Source organism: Pristis pectinata, chromosome 11, assembly GCF_009764475.1.
Source record: "Pristis pectinata isolate sPriPec2 chromosome 11, sPriPec2.1.pri, whole genome shotgun sequence".
NCBI lineage: Eukaryota > Metazoa > Chordata > Chondrichthyes > Rhinopristiformes > Pristidae > Pristis > Pristis pectinata.
Window position 1 is genome coordinate 15,830,436 of NC_067415.1, and position 19,475 is coordinate 15,849,910.

The window sequence follows — 19,475 nt, forward strand, 5'->3', positions numbered from 1 at the left end:
TTCATCAACTCCAACCCCCCCACCCAACTCACCCTCACACACGGGACAATTTGTAGTGGCTAATTAATCTACCAACATACACATCTTTGGGATGTGGATGGTAACCAGAGCACCTGGCCCCCTCCCCCTTTTTTTCCTCCTTTGTCTTCCCTCATTCCTGTGGCCCCCTTCCCCCTTTTTCTCCTACCCCCACCCTCATTATCTGCCCATCTATTCCCCACCTCCTTCCCTTTTATTCCACGGTCCACTGCCCTCTCCTACCGGATTCCTCCTCCTTCAGCCCTTTGCCTCTTCAACCTATCACCTCTCAGCTTCTTACTTCTACCCCCTCCCCCACCCCCACCCTCCTACCTTCCCCCTATCACCTGAACTCACCTATCACCTGCCTGCATGTACTCCTCCCCCTCCCCCGACCTTCTTATTCTGGCTTCTGCCCTCTTCCTTTCCTGATGAAGGGTCTTGACCCGAAACGTTGACTATTTATTTCTCTCCATAGATGCTGCCTGACCTGCTGAGTTCCTCCAGTATTTTGCATGTGTTACTGTCACAAGGGGAATGTACATATTCCACCCAGACAGCACCCAAGTTCAGGATTGAACCTAGGTCTCTGGTGCTGTGAAGCAGCAGCTATACTGCGCTGCTGTTTTGCTGACAATTGTTTGGTTCAAAGAGCCACCAGTAGTGAAATCAGTCAAAACGCCTGATCTAAAACAAAAAAAGAGAAAGTTCTGATAAAGGGTAATTGATGTGAAAGATTGACTTTGTTATAACTTTTCACAATATAGATGGAGGGCATTCAGCCCAAGGACTCTATACTGGCTTTCCAAACAATCCCATTAGTCCCATATTTCCCTGTAACCTATTATCTCTCGCATGCCCATGAATATCCAATCACTTACACCAGGGGCAATTTACTATGGCCAGTGAACCTACCAGTATGTCTCTGGGATGTGAGAAGAAACCAGAGCATCCAAAGGAAACTCACTTGGTAACTGAGAGAATATGCAGACTCCACACAAGACAGTACCTGAGGTCAGGATTGAACCTGGATCACTGGAGCTGTGAGGCAGTAACACGGACTGTTTTTTTCTCTTTCCATGGATGCTGTTAAGGGTTACTGCCGTTTTTTGCTTTAGTTTCCGGTTTCCAGCATTTGCAGCAGTTTTTTGCTTCAAAAACATCTGGGTTAACGCGCTCTGCATCTTGGACAGTTATCACAGTCGAGACACAGCAGAGCAAATGCAAATAGTTTCAGCTCAGCAGCAGGAAAGTCTGTGCTTGACATCGCCAATTGAATTATTTTACCAGCTCATTGGCAACAGTGGAAAGGCTCTGATTTCAAACATTTAGCAGGATGAAACTGCTTGAAATGGCGTCTGCTCCACACTTCATTAAGACCATGCCTGATATGATCTTGCCATCTCCACTTTCCTGCCTGCTCCCTTTTATCTTTTGATTCCCCTGCAGACCAAAGATCTGCCTATCTTGGCCTTTAACATGTTCAGTGACTCAATCTCCACAGCTCCCTAGGACAGAAAATTCCAAGGGTTCATGATGTCTGAGAGCAAAAAAAAAACTTTCTAATCTCTTCCTTCAGTGAAGGGATCCATATTAGTCTGATACTATGCCCCCCTGCCCCCCCCGTGCAAGATTTCCTCCTTCGTGGCGTAACAAATACCCCCCTCCACCCCACCCCACCAAGCATCTACCCTGTCAGTCCCCCTCAGGATCTTAGATGTTTCAATAACATTACCTCACCATCTGGGACATGCCCTCTTCATGTTACTCTTCACAAAAAGCAAGGTAACATGCCTCAATGACTACCGACTACCGACCAGTGGCTCTGATATCCACACCATGAAGTGCTTTGAGAGGTTGGTCATGGCACGCATCAACTCCAGCCTACCAGACAACCTGGACCCATTGCAATTCGCCAGGTCTACAGCAGATGCCATCTCCCTGGCCCTACACTCAGCTCTGGAGCATCTGGACAGTAAAGACACATATGTTAGACTGTTGTTTATTGACTACAGCTGTGCCTTCAATACAATAATTCCAAGCAAGCTTGTCACCAAACTCCGAGACCTAGGACTCAACACCTCCCTCTGTAACTGGATCCTTGACTTTCTAACAAACAGACTGCAATCAGTGAGGATAGGCAGCAATACCTCCGACACGATTATTCTCAACACTGGTGCCCCACAAGGCTGTGTCCTCAGCCCTCTACTCTGCTCCCTATACACTCATGACTGTGTGGCCAGATTCTGCTCTAACTCCATCTACAAGTTTGCAGATGATACCACCGTTGTAGGCCGTATCTCAAACAGCGATGATCGGAGTACAGGAAGGAGAAAGAGAGCTTAGTGGAATGGTGTCATGACAGCAACCTTTCCCTCAATGTCAACAAAACAAAAGAGCTGGTCATTGACTTCAGGAAAGGGGGCAGTGTACATGCACCTGTCTACATCAATGGTGCTGAAGTCAAGAGGGTTGAGAGCTTCAAGTTCCTGGGAGTGAACATCACCAACAGCCTGTCCTGGTCAAATCACATAGATGCCACGGCCAAGAAAGCTCACCAGCGCCTCTACTTCCTCAGGAGGCTAAAGAAATTTGGTTTGTCCCCTATGACTCTCACCAACTTTTACTGATGCACCATAGAATGCATCCTATCTGGATGTATCACAGCTTGGTACGGTAGCTGGTCTGCCCAGGACCGCAAGAAGCTGCAGAGAGTTGTGGACACAGCCCAGCGCATCACGGACACCAGCCTCCCCTCCTTTGACTCTGTCTTTACCTCTTGTTGTCTTGGTGTAGCAGCCAGCATAATCAAAGACCCCACCCACCCGGGACATTCTCTCTTCTCTCCTCTTCCATCGGGTAGAAGATACAGGAGCCTGAGGGCATGTACCGCCAGACTTAAGGACAGCTTCTACCCCACTGTGATAAGACTATTGAATGGTTCCCTTATACAATGAGATGGACTATGACCTCACGATCTATCTTGATGTGACCTTGCACCTTATTGCACTCCACTTTCAATGTAGCTGTCACACTTTACTCTGTACTATTATTGTTTTTACCTGTACTACTTCAATGCACTCTGTACTAACTCAATGTAACTGCACTGTGTAATGAATTGACCTGTACGATCGGTTTGTAAGACAAGCTTTTCACTGTACCTTGGTACAAGTGACGATAATAAACCAATACCAATTACTTCCATCAGGGAGGAGGTACAGGACCCTGAAGACCCACACATAGCATTTTAGGAACAGCTTCTTCCCCTCCGCCATCAGATTTCTGAATGGTCCATGAACACTACCTTGTTATTCCTCTTTTGCACTATTTATTTATTTTGTAACTTGTAATTTTTATGTCTCGCACTGTACTGCTGCCGCAAAACAAGTTTCACGACATATGTCAGTAATAATAAACCTGATTCTGATTCAAATGACCATAGGCCCAATCTGCTCAACCTTGAAGGAATCCTTCAAACTAGGAGTCAACGTGGTTGAAATCAAAATATTGCTAATGCTGGAAATCTTAAAATGGAAACAGAAAGTGCTGGAAATGCTCAAGTATGGAAAGAGAAACAGAGATAGTGTTTCAGATCAAAGGATATTTGGTCAGAATTGGGGAAAAGAGAAGACCCCATGCTTTTAATTTCGGTTTAATCGGTAGCTCTCTTACTTCTGAATTAAAAAGTTGGTCATTAGTTTCCTCTCAAGTGCAAAATCTAGTCCAACACTCGGCTACAATACTGCAGGAGCACTGTTTATGCTGAGTGTTCTGTCATGTGGAAAAATCATTAAACTGAGACTCTATTTCTACTGGTGTCTCGTGGCACTAACAGTACCATCGGGATTGTATTGAGAACATCAAGGTCTTGCTTCGGAAGCACACAGAAGCCCTTGATAAGTAGTGGAAGGAGCACACCACCTCACAAACTACCTGTCCACTTGTCTGTCAGCCACCTCCTGCCCCATCTCTGTAAGAACCTGCATCTCCCATGTTGGCCTCACTTGTTACCTCAACCCCACAAAACAGGAGTGGAAGCAAGTCATCCTCGATCCCGAGGAACTGCCTAGGAAGAAGAAAAGAACTTTGTGTGAAGATACAGCCAAAAATAAGTTATTTATCTCATAGCTCTATGAGATCCTAGTCTTCGCAAATACAGTTCAAGGAGTCATTCCACATCAAAGAAATGCACCAGTTCTAAGTGATGGTATGGCCTGTTATAAGTTCAAGTCTTCCTCTACAAGAATCTGATGGTGGAAAACACAAGTTTAAGATGAAATATTAAGACAAAAACAGAAAATGCTGGAAATAATCAGCAGGTCAGGCAGCATCTGTGGAGAGAGAATCAGAGTTAACAGTTTGGGTTGATGACCTTTAATCAGAAGGGATGAACAGCAATCATTACCCCTATTGGAATGGTGGAAGTGCACAGCAGTCTGGAGATGCAGAGAGAACACATTAATCTTAACTGGGTGGGGGAACGCTGTTAACGTAGTAGATTCTAACCACTAGTGATTCAACTGGTCACACCAACACTGATGGTAAGTGCTTAGGTGAGTGGAAAAAGAAGCATCTTGAAAGCAAGTTTCAGGATGACTTCATGACTGCAAGACCTCCAAAGCTAAAAGTGAGATTAGATTCATGATTAAGCCTTAACCTAAATTGCAGCTGAGCTCCAAGCAAGGCAGACAGAGTTGTGTGGAAGCACTCTTCACTTTTATTAATTACAGTAATCTGGATGTGTCAGCAGTCCTCTTTGTTTCTTAGGTCGGGAGAGAGAACAGCCTAGACAACATAAATACTTCTAATGCCTTTTTGAAACATTTAAATCTTCCCATTAAATCATATCTGTGGAGTTATTTAACCTTAGGAATTATTCTTTATTTTCAATACACATTCCTGGGTGCACTGCAGTTCTTTGCTGTGATCCAGCAGTGTGATTGGTTTCAGTCGTGGAATTGTCCTGATGCAAGGTTTTGATCTGAAACGTTGACAATTCCTTACCTCTCTCAGGTGCTGCTCGACCCGCTGAGTTCCTCCAGCAGATTGTTTGTTGATCAAGACCAGAGGCCTCGGGAGCAATTGATAGGGAGGCCAGTGATCCGGGAGTGGCTGAGAGGGCCGAACACCCCAGTAGCAACAAAGAGCGATGTAGAGGCCCTGAGAGTGGCCGAGAGAGAGGCTGAAAACCCTGGGAATGGTTGAGAGGGAGCCTAGAGACACCAGTTCCAGCCTAGAACTGGGAGCAGGTCGGATGATCCAGCTCGTTGCATCACAGGTGGAATGGGCTGGATTATCTGACCTGTTGTGGAATGCAACATTCTGAAATATCACAATTTAGGTAGGGCCTCAGTTATATAGGATCATTTGTGTTTATATTGACCTCCAATTTTTTGGTTTTCTTAGTGTGAGCAAACTAATCAATGTCTTTCTTTTAATTAAGAAATTTTTTGTCAAGTTCAGTGGGGCTTGACTGTTTTGGTTTAGTCATTCTCATATTTCCATTCATCCCATTAAGTCTATGAGGTGTGGAGGAACAGAGGGATCTTGGGGTCCACGTCCATAGATCCCTCAAGGTTGCCGCGCAGGTCGATAGGGTTGTTAAGAAGGCGTATGGTGTGTTGGCCTTCATTAGTCGGGGTTTTGAGTTCAAGAGCCATGAGGTAATGTTGCAGCTATATAAAACTCTGGTTAGACCACACTTGGAGTATTGTGTTCAATTCTGGTCGCCTCATTATAGGAAGGATGTGGAAGCTTTAGAGAGGGCGCAGAGGAGATTTACCAAGATGCTGCCTGGATTGGAGAGCATGTCTTATGAGGATAGGTTGAGTGAGCTAGGGTTTTTCTCTTTAAAGAGAAGGAGGATGAGAGGTGACTTGATAGAGGTGTACAAGATAATAAGAGGCATAGATCGAGTGGACAGTCAGAGACTTTTTCCCAGGGTGACAATGGCCAACACAAGGGGACATAATTTTAAGGTGATTGGAGGAAGGTATAGGGGGGATGTCAGAGGTAAGTTTTTTTTACATACAGAGTGGTGGGTGCGTGGAACGCACTGGCGGCAGAGGTGGTGGAGGTGGATACATTAGGGACATTTAAGAGACTCTTAGATAGACACATGAATGATAGAGAAATGGGGGCTATGTGAGAGGGAAGGGTTAGATAGAACTTAGAGCAGGATAAAATGTTGGCATAACGTTGTGGGCTGAAGGGTCTGTACTGTGCTGTTATGTTCTATGCTATTCTCAGAGCAATCTCACCAGTCCCATGCCATCACTGTAACCTATTCTCTCTCACTTGTCCATCAGTACTCCCTCCCAGACTCGGGGTAATCTACAGTAGCCAATGAACAACTAGACCTGCCAGCTCTTGCTCCACCCCTTCCCTCGACCCTTTTTATACTGGCTATCTGCCCTCTACTCTTTCAGTCCAGATGGAGGGTCTTGACCCGAAATGTCGACTGCCCATTTCCCTTTATAGCTGCTGCCTGACCCACTGAGTTCCTACAGCACTTTGTGTATTGCTGTTGATTTATTATTGTCACTTGTACCGAGGTACAGTGAAAAACTTGTCTTGCATACTGATTGTGCAGGTCAATTCATTACACAGTGCAGTTACATTGGGTTAGTACAGAGTAGATTGATGTAGTACAGGTTAAAAACAATAACGCTACAGAGTAAAGTGTAGAGCGATTATAGTAAGGGTAATGAGTCAATCTGTAGAGAGCAGCTTGCAACGAGTCACCACGCTCCTGTGCCATCTTGCTCCAGATTTCAGCATCCACAGTCTCCTGTGTAAGCCAATAAACATCTTTGGGATGTGGAAGGAAATCAATTTTAATAGATAACCTATTTGAACAAACACCCCTGAAGGTCTAGAGCAACACACAAAATGCTGGAGGAACACAGTGGGCCAGGCAGGATCTATGGAGAGAAATGCACAGTCGATGTTTCAGGTCAAGACCCTTACTCTGATCTGGTAGTCCAGATGAAGGGTCTCGACCTGAGAGTTCGACTGTCTTTTTACCTCCATAGATGCTGTCTGACCCACTGAGTTCCTCCAGCATCTTGTGTGTTGCTCCACATTCCAGTATCTCTGCAGCCTCTTGCATCTCTGTATGATCCCTGAATGTCTACTTGGAAAAGTGTTTTTTAACTTCTGTTTTTAGATTAGCTTTATCAATGATTTTCTCTTCATTTTGCTTTATGTATGCCACACCTAGCTTTCAAAACATGTATGTGGACTAGTCACCAATCCCATTTGTCTGGGCTGTGTTGGTCAGGAGCACAAGGTTGATGAGAATCCTAAAAGCAATGGGGCATGAATGGCGTGTTCACAGTCAGATGGAAGGAAGATTTTTGTCAAAGAAGTAATTATTATCACCACTTTCGATTTGTTTGCACTTTATTAAACTGAGAGTCGATGCATCCATTGAGTGGTGTTTTTAAAAAAAAACTGAGAGAACAGCCCTGAAAGAAATGGAAGTTATTGTGGTAAACCCTCAGAAATACTCACCACAGTTTGTTGTGAATCACTTGAAGTAATGTGCCAATGCAGCATAACATTGATCATAAATGTCATGCATTAGAGATGTATCTGTAACATTGGAACTAAAAGCTGCATAAGCAGCATTAAAATCAAATTAAAAAGAGATGTATTGACAACACTTTAAACTGAAAAACAACCAGCTAATTGGGCACACTCCAGAAGACCATATTCACCGCTTAGTGTCTGATGAATATTCTTGTGTTGGTGCTGACAGCTCTTCTAACCACATTTAAATAATACATTATCAATTTGAAAGATGTTAAGAAGTCTCAGTACTGCAACCATTACTGATTGTGACACATCTTCCTTAGAGATAACCCAGCTTGAAATAGTTGTGCAGGTGTATTAATTACAGCTGATTGATTGATTAGGCATGAATCATATCTGAGTTGCAAGTATTTGTTGCCTGAAAACCCTGGGGTTGGTGAGAACTTGGTGTCTCAACCAAGTTTGCTGGGTTAAGCGTTGCCCTCAGGTGGGGGTTAGATAAGGTCTACAAAGCTCGCTCCACCAGCAATGTACTTCAAAAGGGGGATCAAACATCGAGCCTGCAGAAACCAGCCAGTGCTACAGGTCTGTTCCCCAGGATGAAGGTGAATACCCATGGCAACTGGATGACTAAATCAGATGGAGGGGGAGATAAATTCAATGATCCTCCTCCAAGAAGAATATTTTAATTTGTTCAGTTGTACAGTGGAGTCATCTGGGATAATTTTGTTGAAAAGTTATTTGCTGTGCCTGTCTAAGCATCTTTAATCATTTTTACGATGTTTGAGGGTTTCTTGGCAACTGCACAGCATGTCGAATGTTTTATTATCTTCCAGATTTTAACTTATCTTTTTCTTTTCAACTCAGAGGAGAACAACACAGGCAAACGCACAAGGAAAATTCGGAACAAAACCCAGAATTACCTAAACCAGTATGCTGCAGATGGACTGCGGACACTCTGCATTGCCAAGCGGGTGGGTGTTCATTTACAAGCTTTAAGAATCCATTTACTCAGTGGTGGGTTAGTATAATAGAGTCATGCAGTATGGAAGCAGGCCCTTTGACCCACTGAGCCAACGCCAACAATCAAGCATCTATCAAAACCAATCTAATGCTGCTTGTACCCACTGTCGGTTATGACTCCATAAACTCATTTTAAAGTTGATCTTTTTGCAAAGTTAATTCCTTGCTGCTTATTGTAAAAATATAATTGAACAATTTTGACGCCTGTGAAACGTAGGTATGAAAATATAAGGGATAAAACTGGGAGGAGAGCAACATGCCCATCAGCATTACAACCCATGCAGGATTTCCTCCATTACTGAGACAAACCACCTGTTTAATCGAGACACAAGGGACTGCAGATGCTGGAATCTGGAGTAAAAATAAACTGCTGGAGGAACAGAGTGGGTCAGGCAGCATCTGTGGAGGCAGAGGGATAGTCAACGTTTTGGGTTGAGTCCCTGCATCAGGACTGGTGCAGCATCTCAACCTGATATGTCATCTATTCCTCAAGTCCCAGCAACATCCTTGAAAATCTCCTCTGCAGTCTTTCCATCTTAATGGCATCTTTCCTATGGTGTATATATTTAGTACTGTGTTGTATCAAAGTATGTATATTGTGCTCAGTGTGTCCACTGGCCAAAGGCATGCTGTGGATATGTATAAAATACACAATCAGTGAGTGACTGGGTGATCTGGGGTGGGAGACAGGTGAAAAAGGTGGGTGGTGTTGGGAGACTTCATTTACGTGAATATTATTTCCTGACATTAGCAATTTAATTACAATTTGTTACAGAGATTAAAAGCTGATTTTTTTTCACTGAAGTACCTTATTTTCTCAAAGATAATAACTATAAAAGGACACTTCCTAACTGAACCAAAAATAAGGACAAAGATATTCAGGCCCTTTATTTAGGGGTAAGAATACAGAGTTATGAGTTTTTCTTTGACCAATAAGGCATTGCAAGGGTAAAGTGGACCCAGGCTTTTTGCCACTGCTTTCTAAAGAATGTTTTTTGATTGCTCGTTAAACTACTAACAGGTGGACCTTGGAGGCTGTGTGTATCTATCATACCATGGGCACAGGCATCAAGAACATTCTTGTATTTTAGACTGTACTTAAATAGAATTCCTTTTCACTCTAGTTCAGGGAAAGTCTTGCTGCAATGGAGTTTAACCTTCCAAAATGGAAATCTATTTCTGTTTTATAGTTAGTTAAGAAAATGATGCTCAAATTGGGATTCAGTTCTTGCGAGGGTAAAATACAGGTGATACACAGGATTAACCAAGGGGACTTTTAGCCACCTAGGAGAGAATGAGCTGAACAACCTCCTTCTGTGCAATACCTTTCTACAACTCAAACATATATAATTAGGAGGCAACCTAAAGACGACTGGAATAATGTTATTCTCAGTTGATCCTTGAATAGTGTAGTGTATTAATTATCATTTCTCTCAGCTCTATAGAATGACGAGGGGTACTTGATGGAAACAGAAGATCCTTCAGGATCTTGTTGGGATGTATGTGAAGAGGATGTTTCCTCATGGAAGAACCTGGAATTAGGAGTTATTGTTTCGGAGTCATTGAGTCATACAGCACGGAAACAGGCTCTTTGGCCCAACTGGTCAAGATGCCCATCCAAGCTAGTCCCACTTGCCTATATTTGGCCCATATCCTTCTAAACCTTTCCTGTCCATGTAGCTGTCCAACTATTTTTTAAAAGTTGTTATTGACCTGCCTCAACCACTTCCTCTGGCAGCTCATTCCATATGCCTACCACCCTCTGTGTAAAAAAAAAAGTAGTTGCCCCTCAAGTTCCTATTAAATCTTTCCCCCCGTACCTTAAACCTATGCCCTCTAGTTCTTGATTGCCCAAACCTGGAAAAAAGAATGAGTGTATTCGCCCTACCTAGGCTGTGCATGATTTTATACACCGCTATAAGATCACCTCTAAGTCTCCTACGCTCCAAGGAAATAAGTCCTAGCCTGTCCAACCTCTCCCTATAACTCAGTCCCTCGAGTCCTGGCAACATACTTATAAATCTTTACTTCACCCTTTCTACTTTAATAACATGTTTCCTATAGCAGGGTGACCAAAACTAACAAGTGCAGCCTTACCAGTATCTTGTACAACTGCAATATAATGTCCCAACTCTTATACTCCAAAGTCCCTCAATTCTACAACACTCCCTGGGTCCCTGTGGTTTACTGTGAAAGTCCTACCAGGATTTGAATTTCCAAAATACAACATCTTGTACTTAATTGAGAAGCAAAGCAAACCATTATTGATAAAATAAGTTTTAACTAAATTAAACCCCATTTGCCATTCCTCAGCACACTTACTCAACCCTTCAAGATCCCCCTGTAATTTTTGATAACCTCCTTCACTGTCAACAATACCCCCTATTTTAGTGTTATATGAGATTATCCAGTTTTTTACTGTGAGGATCATGAGTCTTTGGAGCTCTCTTCCTCAAAGAGCCATGAATAGTTTTATGGCAGAGGTAGATAAATACTTGACAAACCAGGGGACAAAAGGTTATCACAGGTAAACAGGAATGTGGAATTGAGATTCCAATCAGATCAGCCACACTATTATTAAATGGTGAAGCAGGCTCAAGAAGCCAAGTTGCCTACTCCTGTTCCTATCTCATAAGTTTGTATGCACAGAATGCCAATTTGGCAATGTTAACCACAATTTGCTTTGTGTACTGATCCATGACTTGTCTGCGTACTTCGATACTACAGCAATCATGCATAAAGCAACAGGTGCAATTTTCACTATACCAACGTGTGTGCACATCACTTGCCATATTAAAGCCCATAGCACCAGTAGTACCATGCAATCCACTTACTTCTAGATTACAGATGCTTCAGCCTGGGTGCACCTGCAGTGAAGGGAGTAAAGGGGTGGATGAAGTGATGACTAGATGTTTAATGGGATTCGAATGGAAAACAAAACAACAGCTAAACCCATTGATTTTTTTGTTTTATTAAGAGAAGGGTAAATGTTTGTTTGCTCTTTCCTTTCAGTTGATTTCTTCACCATTCCTCTCTGTACAAAGCTGCCTAGCTCGCAAAACTGCCTTAAAAGCAAGGAATTTTTTGTTTGGAAACCTGGCTAGAAAATTAGGTTCCAGACGGGTTCTGTAATGGAAAATTCCTCTCTTCGATAGTCTTATATTGGCGTCCAAACTTATTTTTATCAAGAATGGTTTGCTTTGCTTCTCTCTTGCGGAGAGAGAGTCTTGTATTTCAGTAATGTGTTTCATTTCTTTTTCAGAACATCACAAAGGTCTTTACAACTAATTAAATACTCATCACTGTAGAAAGTGTTGCAGCCAATTTGTAGACAGCAAACTCCCACAAACGCTCATGTGGTAATGACCAGATAAGCTGTGGTTTAGAAGTATTGATTGAGGGATAAATAACGAATAGATCTTTTACATCCGCCTGAGAGGTAGACAAGCCTCGGTCTAGCATCTCTTCTAAAATGGCACCTCTACCTGAGCAGCACTCCCTCAATAACCTGGATAGTTTTGCCAAAGTTTCCATTGTTATGCCACTAACATTTTGAATTAGGAATTATTATTCATTATTAAGTGAGATACTGACACTTTTACGTCATCCTATCTACAAAACGCCAAAGTCCTGGTACTTCCTGATGATCCATACTGCAAGAATACAACAATTCAAAACATTTGCTCTATCACCTTAAAGCATTTAGAAATAGGGAATAGATACTGACCCCTTACAAACACCCACATCCTGAGTATCATTTTTTAAACAGCACACTCAGACTGCTATATTTAAAGTAACGAATCATTTATAAATATTAATAAGTAATTACCTGGCTGACTTGAGATTAAGTAGTATTTTTTGAAATGTATAAGTTTGAGATAAAATCGTGGCAGTGTGGAGGAGGAAGTAAGTGGAGCAGGAAATGCATCAGACCACTTGTGTGGGTGGAGGGTATACCCCTCTATCACATCCCTCTCCTTAATGTTTTCCATAATCTGAAAGAAGGAAAGGAGTAGTATTTATACAGTGACTTCCATGTCCTTTTCAAAGTCAGTGTTAGCTGTGACACAGTTGATGGCAGTTTCACCTCTGAATCAGAATGCTGTGAGTTCGTCTCATATTTCAGACTTCTCAACGCAAAATTGTCCGCTGATGATCCACTGTCAAGAGAATTATCCCTGGTGTTTGGACCAATATTTTTCCCTCAACCATCACCATTAACACAGGGAATATTGTCTGGTTGTAATCACATTGCTGCTTGAGGCAGCTTGCTGTATACAAATTAGCTACCACATTTCCTGCATTTTAGCAATGATTCCAACTCAAAAGAAACTTCATTGGCTTTAATGTGACTTAGGAAGTTGCTGCAAAGGATGTGTAAGTCACTATAGAAATACAATTCCTTTCCTTTCAGATTATGGAAGATATTGAAATTGAAAGGAACTTGATAGAGGTGTACAAAATTATGAGGGGCATAGATAGGGTAGACTGTAGTAAACCATCCCCCATAGCAGAGGTATCTATAACCAGAGGGCATAGGTTTAAGGTAAAGAGTATGAGGTTTAGAGGGGGAATTTTTCCACCAACAGTGAGCTTCATGTGAGCAAGGAATTTCATCGCACCCTGGTGTACATGACAATAAACTAATCTGAATCAGTCATTTAAGAAGTATCTAGACAAGCACTTGAATTGCCAAGGCGTAGAAGGCTATGGATGAAATGTAGATAAATAGGATTAGTATAGATGGTTGACATGGACAGAGAGGACCATGTTTCTATGCTGTATGATTCTGACTTCATGCCTCTAAAGCCAATGGAAGGAAGAAAGGCATCAGTGTTAGTGCCTTTAGTGTTTCAGGCAATTTAATGCATTTTAATACATGCATTAGTCCTTGCCTGTACAAACTCTCCTGCACAGAAAGAAGTGTGGTTGACAGAGAGGACCATCACTGTTTGAACTGGCTCCTGGCCTTTGGTCAGACTGTGCACTGAGATATTTTCAATGGAGCCTGGAGTCTGAACAAAAAGATGCTGAGAGTTATACAGCAATCCAATAAATTTCTCAGCTGCTGTCCTGCCCGCCTGGCTTTGTTAACCTACGGCAATTTGATATGGCTTGTCCACGTTATATTATTCTATCAAGTGGATGCATGGTCCATTAATCCAGTATTTCAGTCTTTGTTGCACAGTTAAAACAACCGCAATGAATTAACAGGACTGAAATGTAAAACAAATGTAAACTAATAAAGAAAGAAAATAAATTATATGCAAAGCTGAAGTCTGCATAATACAGAAATACAGCTTAAATACAGTACATCTACTTGTCTTTTCACAAGACTGAGATTAATGTATTTTAAAATTTGGATCTGTTTTCATATGAAAAATATATCTTTAGCTCTTTGTTTAAACTTCAGTTTCATTCTAAAAAGGGTTTGAAATTTTATTCATTATTTAAAAACAGTTTGGTGAAAAAGGAATTTATCCTCAATCATTCTGAGAACTCGTCATTTAAATTAACTGACTGTGCTCAAGGCTCTTCATAAACACCTAACGCTGCACGTTGCTGCCCCTACAGGGCAGTCCCATCTTTACATTAAAAGAAAGAGCCTTCATTTTTACAGCATCATTTTTTATATAATCCTTGATGACCGAAAATAGGATGTAAGCAATTTAATATAAAAGTAAGTAACTTTTTTTAGATTCCATGACAATGTAGGAATTGCGATAGATTGCAAACAGCAAGCCCCCACAAACAGTGCTGAGATAATAACCTGATAATCTCTCTCTCTGATGTTAGTTGAGAGATGTCTACAGTGGCACAGCAAGGTGACATGTTGCACCAGCAGTTAGTGCTGCTGTCTCACAACTGCGGGGATGCAGGTTCAGTCCTGACCTCCAGTGCTGTCTGTGTGGAATTCGTATGTTCTCCCTGTGGGTTTCTTCCATTTGCTCTGGCTTCCTGCCCCATCCCAAAAATGTGCAAGTAGGTTAATTGGCTACCGTAAAATTATCCCGTAGTACAGTCAAAAGATTTAAAGGGCAGTTGATGGGCATGTGAGAGAGAATAAGTTGGAGTTCTGCAGGGAACTAAAGAGAGTGGGACAGCACATCGTGTGAGCTGTGGATTTTTTCTCTATCCTTGTTCTGATCATGCGTTAATATTACCAGTGAGCCTACTCTCACCCTCCCTGTTCACTGACTAAGCATTTAGAGTCATAGAGTCGTACAGCACAGAAACAGGCCTTTCAGCCCATCGTGTCCATTGCCAACCTCCTTGCAGATCGCCACTATTCCTTTTTCTCCATATTAGATCCGTATCCTTCTATTCCCTGCCTATTTAAATGCCTGTCTAAATGTCTATTAAACATAGTGATTGCATCTATCTCCTCCACCTCCTCTGGCAGCTTGTTCCAGATGTCAACCACCCTGTGTAAATAAAAAAAAGTTAATAAAATAAGATATCTTTATTAGTCACATGTACATCGAAACACACAGTGAAATGCATCTTTTGTGTAGAGTGTTCTGGGGGCAGCCCGCAAGTGTCTCCACCCTTCCGGCACCAACATAGCATGCCCACAACTTCCTATCCCATACGCCTTTGGAATGTGGGAGGAAACCGGAGCACCCAGGGGAGACCCATGCAGACATGGGGAGAACGCACAAACTCCTTACAGACAGCGGTGGGAATTGAACCTGGGTCGCTGGCGCTGCAATTGTGTTACACTAAATCACCTTTAAAACTCCTTCCTCTTACCTTAAAACTATGCCCTCTTATTTTCGATACCTCTACCATGGGGGGGAAAAATTCTGACTATCTACCCTATCGAGGCCTCTTACAATTTTATATATCCCCTTCCCGTCACCCTCAGCTTCCTACGCTCCAAGGAAAACAAATCCAGCCAATCCAATCTCTTGACATAAGTAAAGTTGTCCAATCCAGGCAACATCCTATTGAATCTCCTCTGCAGTCTCTTCCAGTGCAATCACACACTTCCTAGAGCGTGGCAACCAGAACAGTACAAAATACTCCAAATGCAGTCTAACCAGTGTATTATATTCTATGCCCTGACCTATGAAGGCAAGCTCCACCATCATGTCTACCTGTGTTGCCACTTCCAGGGAAATGTGCATTTAATCCCCAAGGTCTATCTGTTCATCAACATTCCTTAGCGCCCTACCATTTACTGTGTTTGTCCAACCCCTATTTGACTTCATAAAATGCCTCTCCTCACACGAGTTGGGATTAATTTAAACCTGCCGATGCTCCACTCAACTTTCCATCCAACCTATATCCTGCTGCAGCCTTGGAGAACCTTCATTACTGTCCACACCACCGCCAACTTTCATGTCATCTGCAAACTTCACATCCAAGTCATTAAGATGTACCACAAACAGCAAGGGTCCCAGCACTAATTCCTGTGGTACACCATTTAGCCCTGCCTATACAGGTCAGTGCTTATAGATGTAAGTACACCTGTTCAGAGCTCCTGTTTTCCCTGGTCATGGAATGAACCAGTGGCAAAGATGTAACCCAAGTCCCATCATTGCTCTGACTCAAACTGCCTGCCTCTGTTGTAACAGTGTCCCTGGTTTTGTTTATAGTTTGTTTCCAGTTTGATGCTTGGTGGACAGTTATACTGTTCAGTGATCCAATTTATAATCAAGCATCTATGGGTTTTGTACCTGATAATCCTTCTGAAGAAAATCTCTAACATTGTCAGCCCTGGCCTAACATTTATTGGTTGTTATAATTTCAGGTCTTGCATAAGGAAGAGTATGCACGTTGGCTGGAAAACCGCTTGGAGGCAGAATCCTCCGTTGAAAATAGAGATGAGCTTCTGTACCAGTCAGCAGTCTGTTTGGAGATTGACCTTCAGCTGTTAGGTATGGGATAACTCTTGGGTGTTATAGTAGGCCTTAGGTAAGCACATCTGTGCTGTGATATATTGGGTCTTAAAAGCAAGTAGTTGGCAAAAATTCTCATGCTTATCTTTGGAATTCTGTGTCTGCGGAGACACTGACAATGTATGGGGCTTTTCCACCAAACTTACTTTCATTAATAAGGTTTCAATAGAATGAGAATATCTCGGTAATAAACTACATTAATTAATAAAATCAGGTGTTCCCACAACACAGAAGAAGTACATCTGTCCTGCTTCCATACACCATGCTGTATTAACCTTGAAATTGAAACAGAGAATGGCAATAGTACTCAGCAGGTCAGGCAGCATCTGTGGAGAGAGAAAAACATGAGTTAATGTTTAAAGTTGATGACCAATTATCAAAACCCATTTCAGGTCATTAACCTGAAACATTAATTCATTTTTTTTTTCTCTTCGCAGATGCTGCCTGACCTGTTGAGTATCTCCCGTATTCTCGGTTTTAATTTCAGGTTTTCAGCATCTGTTTTTTGCGTTGCAATTATTTTTGTTAACCCTGTGTTTCAATGTTTGAGAAAACTGGACAAATGTATCTGAAAAGTGTTCAGGCACTTTCCAATTTAGTAGATAATTGTACTGATTTGTTATCTTTTTATTTATATGGAATTTGGTGCTTCTGTGTTGCTGGATTCTAATTTAAAGACTTAGGTTATTTTCATAGAGTGCATTCAAAGAGTAGAATATTACCCTGCATTGGGCCATACTAGGCAGAGTAGAGTTCGCTGCATGCACCTGGTGCTGAGGTACATAGTATTCCTGAATGCAGTGCATGCGCATGTTCCTAAATTAGAACCCAAGTCCAGAGACATTCCTCTCATGATAGGTAAAACCTCAACCAGCACCAGGATCTTGCATCATGTGGGCGGTCCAGAACTCGTACCAACCATGCAACTACTTCATGCACAGTAGTGTAGCGGTTAGCGTAATGCTTTACAGCGCCAGCAACTCAGGTTCAATTCTGACCACTGTCTGTAAGGAGTTTTTACGTTCTCCCCGTGCCTTCGTGGGTTTCTTCTGGCTCCGGTTTCCTCCCACATTCCAAAGACGTACAGGCTAGGAGTTGTGGGCATGCTATGTTGGCACCGGAAGCGTGGCGACACTTGCGGGCTGCCCCCAGAACACTCTACGCAAAAAGACGCATTTCACTGTGTGTTTCGATTTACATGTGACTAATAAAGCTATCTCATCTCATCTTAAAAAAAACTTTTGACAGAGGGCAGAGCCACACTCCCCAACTTCACTCTCAGTCAAGGCTTTTAGGTTTTTTGATGCTTGTAAATGTAAGCAACATTCAGGAGTATTCACAAAATTCTTTAAAGCAAAATAAACATTAATAAATGTTAAACTTATTTTAAAAATTAAAAATAAAAAATAATATTGCCTTTACTGTAAGCTCAAATTATTTAAAAAAGTATGTAATTTAGCTAGTTCTTCTTTTCCTCTGCCATATACTCTCCATTGAGATTAATAGGCCAAAGGATGTTCAGGATCTAAGAGCAGATATCCCAGCATAAGTGCAGGGGGTTGGGTGCCAGTGAATTTCTGGTCCATAGTTGTTCGGTATTAGGGAATAGCCGGTGGAGTTTCCCAGCAAGAGTTTGGGATGTCGGCCTTCATGCAGGAGTTCTGAACTTGCCAGCATTTGGAAGCGATGAAGCCAGCAGTGGCATCTGGGAAAGTGGGCATAAGCCACCAAAAACTGCTCCATCCATTTACAGAACTGTAAATCTGTATAGGGAAATGTGCTCATATCTATCAGAATTCATGCCAAACTAACTGTGTCAATCTGCCAACTAAGTATAAAATGATGAGGTTGGTTGCAAAGCCGAAGTGATATGGATAGGCTTGTAACAGATCAAAGTGATTTCTGGTCTGACTTCTTATAAACTCACAGACTGGAAAATAGAGCAATTTTTCTGTCATTTTTGAAATATATTATGAAATAATAGACCTTTTATTTTAGTTTCAGTTTTACCAGTAGAAAATGCCCGGGCAGCTGTTTTTCTAAATCCAGTGTATTTTAATGTTTTTAAAAAAAGTACATGAGCACATCAGCACTCACGTTGTATAGGAATATTTGTTGAGTTGTCAGTCATGAATCTCACACGCTGTGCAACTGCTTTTAATTTCTCCGAAAAAAAAAGCACAAGCATTTAAAATGGACATCTCTATAACCCAGAACTGGTGAGTGCTGTAAACAGTTCTGCTGTAATGAAGTTTGAACTGTTTATTGATGCTTGACTGACAAAATGTATTTAATTGATGCATGTGTATGTAAAAATTGTTTTTGATCTAGTGCTCTCTGTGGAAGGAATAACCAGTAGCATTTTCAGCAATATGTTCCTTTCCTTCAACAGAGTCATGTGTCTTCCTTTGCAGTAATTCTTTTTAAAAGTGGTTATGTGATAAATCACATCTGCTGTGATAGTGAAGGTATGGAAAAGTTTGCATTGGTAGTTGAATTTATGAATTCAGATGGGAAAACTCAACATTTCTGAAACCATATATTATCTTTAAAAAAAGCAGCAGATAGCTGTGATTGTGGCCAAGGGCATAAGTAAATCCAAGCATTTGGAAGGCAGTTGAAATTGCTGAACCTTTTTCCTTGCAGTTTTTAATGTCATCTGACCAGTCTGCGTCAGTGCTACAAGCCAGCTGATATTTTATGCAATGGCGTACATGTCAGGTGCTCTGTTTTACTTTTAGTTACAACATTTTGAGGTTCTGATGACTGGAGTCAGTTTGCTTCAAGTCATCTCTCCCAGTGTTTTTGTACAAGTTAGTGTCTGTAGTCCACTCTTTGTTTAGACCCTATTCACATTATGAGAGATTCATAGCAATGCAACAGACTCAGGCTACAACTTTGCTCCTTCCAAATAGTTTTCACTGACCCATTGATCATCCATTAAGACCTTTTTTGTACCTTAAGTACGCTTCAATGGTTCCTCTGTGAATAGTA

At 41.8% G+C, this 19,475-nt stretch overlaps 1 protein-coding gene across 1 annotated transcript in view; it reads left to right on the plus strand.

Moving 5' to 3' along the window:
* The window catches only part of atp10a (ATPase phospholipid transporting 10A), a 147,981-nt gene that overhangs the window by 102,509 nt on the left and 25,997 nt on the right, over nt 1–19,475 (plus strand). Inside the window, exons 10-11 of the mRNA XM_052026516.1 lie at nt 8,422–8,528; nt 16,334–16,460. Of these exons, the coding sequence (XP_051882476.1) occupies nt 8,422–8,528; nt 16,334–16,460 (234 nt within the window). The remainder of the gene's footprint in view (nt 1–8,421; nt 8,529–16,333; nt 16,461–19,475) is intronic.